The following is a 10079-nucleotide window of genomic DNA, read 5'->3' on the forward strand; positions in this document are numbered from 1 at the left end:
TGTTTTATGTAGACTACAGGAAGAGTAGCAGTCGTTAAGTTAATAGTGAAGAAGGGATCTTAATGAACATATACTTCATTTAATTGCTCCTGGTTTCCTGTTGGAAGAGGTAACGGCTGTCGTCTTATGTTTTATTGCGATTTCTATTTGGAAAGAGCAGTGATAAATCAAGATAATAAGTCCCTTCTTTTCAACTTACCTGCATTTCATGTCATTGTTTGTCATCATCACAGAGCCTCTTGGCGCTGTAGTCCCTTATATATCAGTCTGGTATAAACCGATCATTAATCACAACAGCAACAGTGAACTTTATCTCCACGTCTCGGTGCACTTTGAGGTGCCATCTAACGGCTGTGGGTCATAAATAGGGATGTGTTTCATGAGCACCGCCAACACAAGGATAATTCTGGCCCAGTGGGACTGGAGCTGAAGGGACTGTTGCTTTGTAATGAACGATGTGTCTGGGCCAAGTGGGTATGAATCAGGAGGTAGAGTGTGATAGAGGAATGAAGTGATGCAGGAAGTGATGCGGAGACGTAAGCTAGTGGCCGCTCTATACCTAGCTTTTTGTCTCCGGGTTGAACATCTCTCTCTTTTTTCTCTCTCTCTTCAGTTTTATAGGCTGTTGAGATGTTTTTATGCTCTTAGAAACATGCTGTTACTTTTAACACTTATCTACTGGACTATAAATAGCAAGCTGGGTCTCTGTGCTTGGATTCACATCTATGTTTTTTTTTGTCAACAATCATAATTGAAATACAAATGATTTCTCTCTCTCTCAGGTACAAGATGTTGAACCAAGAGGAGGGCGAGTACTACAACGTGCCCATCTCAGAGGAGGATGACGGAAACGAGGAGCTCCGACAGAAGTTTGAGGTGAGGCCTCAGAGACAGGACTGGGGAACATATTAACCCTAATGTCTTTTAGTTATTGTAGCCCATCCTGCTTTCATCGAACATTCTGGGATTTTATTACATATTTGCCTGGTAGTTTGTATGAATGACTTCCGTTTCATCCTAGTGTTTCATGCAGTAACAGTTGTTTTTTTTGTCATGTTTATTGTATCTACATGTGACCATGACTAAGTGAACTAATCATATTAAGTCCTTGAGCTTCTTCCAAAGCCACTCCACAACCACATTAAACTGGCATAATTGAATTTGGCCCTTCTCCATGACAAATATGTTTGCATTTCAAAATGGCCACCATCCCCCTCCAGACCGTAAGCATTGTGTGTTCTGGAGCATCTGGACATAAAAGGGTCATGGATTCTCTATGGAAACAGGGCTGTTAATTAAAACTCTGTTGCGCTTCTCGTCTGCCTTAGGCACCCAATGAGAGGCTGCCTCGTTAATTACTCTGGGTGGCTCACAGGTGGGGTGGTCTATTTCTCTTCCTCCAATACACTAGGTTTATCCAGCTTTGTAGATACAGGCATATAGAATATGGTAGGACTTGACCTTTGACCGCTGTTTTAGAATCAGTGGTAACTGGTGTCACTGTAAAGCTGTCAGTTCATCAGCACGAACATGGATTTGGGCTGGATTTGGGCTGGAAGGGTTAGTCCGTCACTCCTGAGAATATCAGTTTGAGATTTATATTTTAATTCTATTCCAAAAGCTCCGTAATTGATTGAGTGATATGGATAGAAAGATATCCACCACTTGTCTTACGGGCAGTAGGTCAGGGGTGTCACTCATTTTGCCCCTGGGCCCACATTCAGTCTTTAACGTGGTCCTGAAGGCCACGGTGATTTATAAATATATATATTTCCTTGCCGTAAAAATTTGCATAAAATAATTCTCTATCGTTTTTGGATTTTCAATGCTCCCTGACTGACTAGTGATTATTAGCAAGCTGGAGAGTCAAGAAACTGTTTGAATGTAAGTCCATTATTTTGAAACCGTTTCAATTTGGGTTTATATTGAGTACGTTTAAAAAAAAATGTTTTTACTCAAACCACCTCTGCATTAGATGTTCATTCTAGAACTGTTAGAGGGGTTAGTGGAGGGGTGAAGGGGGTAGAGTGGAGGGGTGAAGGGGGTAGAGTGGAGGGGTGAAGGGGGTAGAGTGGAGGGGTGAAGGGGGTAGAGTGGAGGGGTGGAGGGGGTGGAGGGGGTAGAGTGGAGGGGTGAAGGGGAGGGGGTAGAGGGGGTGGAGGGGGTGAAGGGGGTAGAGTGGAGGGGAAGGGGGTGAGTGGAGGGGGGGGTAGAGTGGAGGGGGGGTGGAGGGGGTAGAGTGGAGGGGTGAAGGGGGGGGTAGAGTGGAGTGGAGGGGTGAAGGGGGTGAAGGGGGTAGAGGGAGGGTGAAGGGGGGGTAGAGTGGAGAGGGGTGAAGGGGGTAGAGTGGAGGGGGAAGGGGGTAGAGTGGAGGGGTGGAGGGGTGAAGGGGGTGGAGAGGGGGTGGAGGGGGTAGAGTGGAGGGGTGAAGGGGGTAGAGTGGAGGGGTGGAGCGGTTAGAGTGGAGGGGTGGAGCGGTTAGAGTGGAGGGGTGGAGCGGTTAGAGTGGAGGGGTGGAGCGGTTAGGGTGGAGGGAGTCATAGCAACGGCACCCTACTGGTTTGCAGTCGTCATAGCAACTATCAGCTACCCACACACACACACACACACACCAATGCCCCCCATTGACACACAAACACACCCTTTAGGCAGACCCCACCCCCTTTCCCCTAATACACAAACACTCCCCCAGGCAGACAACACATCTCACTCCACTCCTGTACCCAGTGATACGGGACCTGTCAGGTTCTCTCTCTCTCGCAATCTCTCTCACACAAACACACACACTCTCTCTCTTTCTCTCTCTCTCCATCTGTCTCTCTCCTTCTCTCTTTGACTCCCACCTGTTATACATGTCCCACGTCGTCCACAGAACAACAGACAGAGCAGGATGTCATCTCCTATTGATAACACAGACCACTGTCCTCTACCCTCACAATACAGACAGCTAGTCATTATTCTAGTTGGAGATAGTTTCAAACCCTGTGGAGAGTTGTTGCACATACATTATAATAGGACTTTATAGGCCGTTTTTGAGATGGGAGTCATTCAACAATAACTGTCCATACTTTCACAATACAATACCCACTGGTCACAGACATCAGTTCAATATTTATTTTTTTATTTGCATTTGGTTGAGTTGTCAACTAACGTGAATTAAACGTGAAATCAACTAAAATTGATACCCTGTTATTGGATTTTCTTTTAAATTGGGTGGGAAAAAATGTAAGAAATTCCCGAGTTGATGACTTTTTGCACTTATATGACACACACACACACACATACACACACACGCTCACACACAAGCTTCTAACTTTTGTCAAAAACAAGCAGTGTCGGTTGTGAACACTTCTAAGTTGATAAAGAGAGAAGGGAAGACTTATACCTGTTTGTGTGTCCTTAATCTACACAGCCATTTTGATGTCTTAAAGAGAGCCAATACAGTGGTTAGGTCCCAAATGGCACCCTATTCCCGACATAGTGCACTACTTTTGACCAGAGCACATTGAACAGAGCCCTATTGGCCCTGGGCAAAAGTAGTGCACTAGATAGGGAATAGGATGCCATTTTTTTGGACGCTAACTGAATTGCAGCACGTCTCCTTATTCAAGTACTCTTTGGTTTGTGTTTTTCCCCCCTCATTTATTTCAAACGAACAACCCTTTGGTATTCCGACTTGCTGTGTGTGCTTGGATTGCCATGGGTTACCAGGCTAGACATATGAAGCAATGTGAGCTAGAGAGTGTGAGGGCTCAAGAAGTTCCTGGCAATAGGACTTCATTGTAATCCTGTCTAGTTGGTCTATTTCTGTGGCCCACTGACAAGATATCTTAAGGTTGGTATGTCTGGCATTAGGCAATATTTATTCCATGTCTTTCACAAATGTAGGTGCATTGTAAAAGATCATTCTTGCTTTGGCTCGTATGTACGAGAGGTCAGGAGTTAATGGGCTGAGGTCACTTCCTGTTGTTATATACAGTAGCTACTGTGTCTGTCTGTCCAAGAAAATAGCTCTCCCTCTTTCTCTTTCTGTCTGTCTCTTCCTCCCTTTTCCTGTTTCTCCCTATCTCTCTTCCCCTGTCTCCCTCCCCCCTCACTGTCTCCCTGCCCTTCTCTCTCTTCCTTTTTCTCCCTCTCCGTAACTCTCCCTCCTCTCGTCTGTGCTCTGTGAGACCTCTAGATGCCCACCCTTTGTCTTGTCAAATCTAATGCCTGAGTTTCTCTCCTCCCTTTTCCCCATCTCTCTCCCTCTCTTCCAGGATTGCCAAATTAACTATCACTTCCTAAAGGTATCTCTCCTCTCCTCTGCTCCTCTCCTCGCTCTCCTCCTCACTCTCCTCCCTTCCTCTGTCTCCTTTCCTCGCCTCTGTTCCTCTTTTGTCTTCCTCTTTTTATCTACCTCCTTTGTGTCCAATCACTCGCTTTCTCACTCTCTTCCGCGCTGATCATTTGTACGTGGTTTAAGGCTACTGCAAATAGATCCAGTTTACTAACAATTTGTTCTCAGTGTGGGGTTGGAATTAGCGCAAGAACAAGAGCCATCAGATAGCAGGAATTGCTCTCATAAATCATTGTCTGGAGCTGTAAATAGCCTTGTATTTTGTTGAGAAAACCAAGTGTAAAGCTATCAAGCTGGAAGGGAAATGTGACTGAAAATTGTCCTACAATAAAAGTTAATATTGCTTTATATAAATATTATCCACTACAAAGATGGTGTTTATGGAACTATATACGTACAGGTAGGCTACTTCCACAATAAAATAGGATAGCATGCCAATGCAAGATGCTGAATATACAAGTGTCCTACAGGGCTATAGCCTCATTATATCATCCAATAGGAAAACAGGCAATAACCTCTGTAGACCCCAAGGACAGAAGTGTGTGTCGATAGATACATGTTTCAGTGCCTGTTCATTACAGGGACATTGCAGCCAACCCACCTCCCACATACATGACACACTCTGTTGTTCTTCTTCTCGCTCCCTCCCCCTCTTTATTTTCTCATCTACCAGGACACTCTTCTTTACTATTCAGTTTTTTGGTCATTTAGCAGGCACCTTTATCCAGAGATACTTACAGTAATGAGTTCATACATTTTCATACTTTTTTCCCCCTTCTGGTCCCCCGTGGGAATCGAACCCACAACCCTGGCGTTGCAAGTGCCATGCTCTACCAACTGAGCCACATGGAACCCCTCCTCCTCCTATTTCTTCCTCAACTGTGTATGGGGTGTCCATGGATACTGTAGTCAAAAAAGGGGGGTGGGACTCCTCATTGGGTTATAACTGGTTGGAAGGAGATTGTTAGTAAATGTTTCCCGTCCATGTCTGTCTGGCTACATTATAACGTTTGTCGTTCAGTCTGTCTGTGTATGTTGTCTGGTTGTCGCTCTGTCTGTCTATGATGTCTGTCTGTCATCACTATCTGGTCATATTTTCATCTTCCTCCTTTGTGGCCTATAGGTTATTTTTGGATGCTTGGTCTGTACAGGGGTGGAAGTTAAGCTGTGTGCCTATAGCAGTGAGAAGTCAAAACAAAGATGGACAGCACAGTTCGTTAGGCCCATTTGTTCAGTGTTGATTTTCTAGGGCCATAACGTGGCTTTTACTATATCTTTATAAACACGAGCATTTCGCTGAACCCGCTAACACAGCTTCTAAACTGTGTCCGTGACCAATAAACTTTGATTTGATGAGTTGAATTCTATCACGTTGCTCTTCGCATATCCACAAGAGGGCAGTATCAAGCCAGGTTTTAAAATGCATTGCATGTCGGTGCAGTGAATCGAATACAGCACAGTTTACAGTGCATTCAGAAAGTATTCAGACCCCTTCCCCTTTTCCACATTTTATTACGTTACAGCCTTATTTTCCTCATCAATCTACATACACTACCCCGTAATGAAACGTAATAAGAAAGCTATAGTTGGCGTTTTCCCTCAAGTTGTCTCCACCAGTTACCACTAGATGCCACCATAGCACTTCATTGTAAAACCAGTATGAGTGACTGTGCTCCTGAAATAAATGTGTTTGTGTTGTCATAGTGTTAGTGTTATGAGAGACTGTGCTCCTGGGATAAAATGTGTCTGCGTTGTCATAGTGATATGAGTGACTGTGCTCCTGGGATTAAATGTGTCTGTGTTGTCATAGTGATATGAGTGACTGTGCTCCTGGGATTAAATGTGTCTGTGTTGTCATAGTGATATGAGTGACTGTGCTCCTGAGATGAAATGGGTCTGTGTTGTCATAGTGTTATGAGTGACTGTGCTCCTGAGATACAATGTGTCTGTGTTGTCATAGTGTTATGAGTGACTGTGCTCCTGAGATACAATGTGTCTGTGTTGTCATAGTGTTATGAGTGACTGTGCTCCTGAGATACAATGTGTCTGTGTTGTCATAGTGTTATGAGCGACTGTGCTCCTGAGATACAATGTGTCTGTGTTGTCATAGTGTTATGAGCGACTGTGCTCCTGAGATACAATGTGTCTGTGTTGTCATAGTGTTATGAGCGACTGTGCTCCTGAGATACAATGTGTCTGTGTTGTCATAGTGTTATGAGCGACTGTGCTCCTGAGATACAATGTGTCTGTGTTGTCATAGTGTTATGAGCGACTGTGCTCCTGAGATACAATGTGTCTGTGTTGTCATAGTGTTATGAGCGACTGTGCTCCTGAGATACAATGTGTCTGTGTTGTCATAGTGTTATGAGCGACTGTGCTCCTGAGATACAATGTGTCTGTGTTGTCATAGTGTTATGAGCGACTGTGCTCCTGAGATACAATGTGTCTGTGTTGTCATAGTGTTATGTTATGTGCTCCTGAGATACTGTGCTCCTGAGATACAATGTGTCTGTGTTGTCATAGTGATATGAGTGACTGTGCTCCTGAGATACAATGTGTCTGTGTTGTCATAGTGTTATGAGTGACTGTGCTCCTGAGATACAATGTGTCTGTGTTGTCATAGTGATATGAGTGACTGTGCTCCTGAGATACAATGTGTCTGTGTTGTCATAGTGTTATGAGTGACTGTGCTCCTGAGATGAAATGTGTCTGTGTTGTCATAGTGTTATGAGTGACTGTGCTCCTGAGATACAATGTGTCTGTTATGAGCGACTGTGCTCCTGAGATACAATGTGTCTGTTATGAGAGACTGTGCTCCTGAGATACAATGTGTCTGTTATGAGTGACTGTGCTCCTGAGATACAATATGTCTGTGTTGTCATAGTGATATGAGTGATTGTGCTCCTGAGATACAATGTGTCTGTGTTGTCATAGTGATATGAGTGACTGTGCTCCTGAGATACAATGTGTCTGTGTTGTCATAGTGTTATGAGTGACTGTGCTCCTGAGATACAATGTGTCTGTGTTGTCATAGTGTTATGAGCGACTGTGCTCCTGAGATACAATGTGCCTGTGTTGTCATAGTGATATGAGTGACTGTGCTCCTGACATAAAACATGTCTGTATGGTAGTGCTTCTGAAAGTATTGCTGTGCCTCAGCTGTCAGCCGTTCTCCGTTCACCTCTCCCCTGCTATGGTTGCAGGCAAAGGACAAAGCCAACCAAGTTCAGGTGCGTTCGAGAGGAAGTAAGGTCGCTTTTGCGAGTCTCTTCTCCTCGTTGGCTTCGCTTATAGGTGTGCTGTGGTCTGCATAGCCCAATCGTGTGCTGCCTATACCTTACAAGCTATTTCTAGGCCCCGCCCACTAAACAACCCCTAGCCACTGTAGCATAGACACCTGTCTGAATATGCCATCAGTGGAACGGTGGAAGCAATATAGCAAAGTCTTCACCTAGCCTATCAGAGGGCAGGGTGGAGCTATAACCTTTATGAGCGACTTGTCATGGTGTTATAGTGTTATGTGACTGTGAAATGTGTCTGTGTTGTCATGAGATTGCATATGCCTATCAAACCTGTCAGATCTACATGAAGAGAAGGGAAACAGCAGTAGATTGACACGGAGAACCTCACACGGGTGAAGTGTCAATTTATTGGACAGATTCCAATGGGATCAAATGTCTTTGGTTCAGTTTATTTGGATTGTCGTATATTCTACACAAATGGGCTGCTTTATTGTTGTGTGTAGTTTGTAATGTGCGTGGCTGCCAGCCTGTCCAGTGTACTAGACAGACAAGATGAGCTGTAGTGTGGACTTGGTTTAACATGACTGTGCCAGCTGCTCGATTAGGCCCAGGCTCTTGAGTGTGTGTGTGTGTGTGTGTGCAAAAGAGAGATTTGACACCTGTGAGTAAGGGTGAAGAATGCGGATGACACCCAGGTCGTTGTGACACTGTCATATGTTCCCACTGCCTGGAAAACAGAAGGAATATACCTCTGGAGAAAATGGAGGACGCAAGAGGGTGTGAAAATGGGTGTGTGTGGTGCATGTGTGTGTTCGAGGCCAGGAGAGTTTACCGTCTTGCTCTGATTCTAAACCAAGCATGACTTGACGAGCTTTGAAGCTTTGTAAGAGCATGTGGTGGACATACTGATGGAATGGCACATTGACCAATGACAATGCATTATCACTGAGGGGTTTGACAGTAATTCATTCAAATGTCTTTAAATGAATTTCAATATTTTGACCGAAGGGTTTCTTGTGACTCCACAAAAATGAGTTATTTTACCGTAATAGGTTAACATAATGACAGTCAGGAGTATTCAACGTCTGTACTGTCATTCCATATTTACTGTTTTATACCTTCTGTCTGTGTTCCATCTCCTCCAAAATGAATATTATTATTTTTTTGAAATAATTTTTTAATTGCGTTATATTGTGTTACATAATGCCGCACAGCAGTGTGTGTGGGTGCGTTGTGTGTGTGTGTGTGTGTGTGTGTGTCTCACGCCGTTCCCCTCTCCTCACCGAACATAGAAAGCCAAGCTGGGCCCTGGTACTAAGAAGGTGATCGCTCCATCAGATGACAGCAGGTCCAATCTGCCCTCTAACAACCTGGACTCTGTCAAACTCACTGACTTCAACTTCCTGGCCGTGCTGGGGAAAGGCAGCTTCGGCAAGGTGAGCCCAGGACTTGTTTTATTAAGGAGGTGAAGTGGTCTCCCGGACACAGATTAAGCCTGGTCCTGGACAGAAAAGCACTTTCAATTAAGATTCTCCATCCATCTCGCTTTTTAGTGTCCATCTGGCTTGTGCTGTGTTTGGGAAGCCGCCCTACGATGATTTCTCACAAGTTATTCTCATTGGCTTCTAAAATCAGCTACCCAACTTGTCATGTTGAATGTCCTGTGTACCACGGGGGATGTTCTCCATCGGACAAATCTGAAAATGAGTAAGATCCAAGATCTGTGTTGGTGTACGTGAGCAAAATCAAGGACTTGGCCACATCATCCATAATTGACACCAAACAGAGTCATAATAATGAACGAGTGCAATGTTTCGGTTTAGACTGTCCGTATCTCGATGTAGCACAACGTGAATAAATGAGTATGTCCACGCGTCAGTTGAGTAATAGGCATACAGTAACAACAAAACAGTTGCGTTAATAACATTACTGTCCGCGTTAAGCCGCCCTATTTAGAAGCCTTCTTTCTCACCTTTGACCTCTCGTGTACCTGTGTCGTAGGTGATTCTGGCAGAGATGAAGCCCACAGAGGAGCTGTACGCCATCAAGATCCTGAAGAAGGACGTGGTGATCCAAGATGATGATGTGGAGTGTACCATGATAGAGAAGAGAGTCCTGGCCCAGCAGGACAAACCACCCTTCCTCACCTCACTCCACTCCTGCTTCCAGACCGTGGTATGGAGACGACGGACACACACATGCACAAGGGGATAAACACACACACACACACACACACACACGTGGGCCTATGGGCATGCACAAACACACAATTACTTGCTTTTTGCTGTCCGTCGGTGACGCTGATGACGTTGCTCCCAATTCTCATAAGTGTGGTTATTGTGATGGGGTAGGGTTTGTGCCATTACATGTGTCTGTGCAGGCAACACTCACACACAGACATTTGCCAACACACACACACACTATATACATATTATTTTTCTCTTACACGTCAAGCTCCTCTATGACACACACACACACACCACACATGTGTATATACC

General features: G+C 44.6%; 1 protein-coding gene across 1 annotated transcript in view; it reads left to right on the forward strand.

Moving 5' to 3' along the window:
- LOC135539360 (protein kinase C alpha type) overlaps window positions 1–10079 on the forward strand; it is a 204167-nt gene that overhangs the window by 144504 nt on the left and 49584 nt on the right. Inside the window, exons 8-10 of the mRNA XM_064965190.1 lie at window positions 783–876; window positions 8874–9017; window positions 9583–9756. Of these exons, the coding sequence (XP_064821262.1) occupies window positions 783–876; window positions 8874–9017; window positions 9583–9756 (412 nt within the window). The remainder of the gene's footprint in view (window positions 1–782; window positions 877–8873; window positions 9018–9582; window positions 9757–10079) is intronic.

Source organism: Oncorhynchus masou, chromosome 5, assembly GCF_036934945.1.
Source record: "Oncorhynchus masou masou isolate Uvic2021 chromosome 5, UVic_Omas_1.1, whole genome shotgun sequence".
NCBI classification, from domain to species: domain Eukaryota; kingdom Metazoa; phylum Chordata; class Actinopteri; order Salmoniformes; family Salmonidae; genus Oncorhynchus; species Oncorhynchus masou.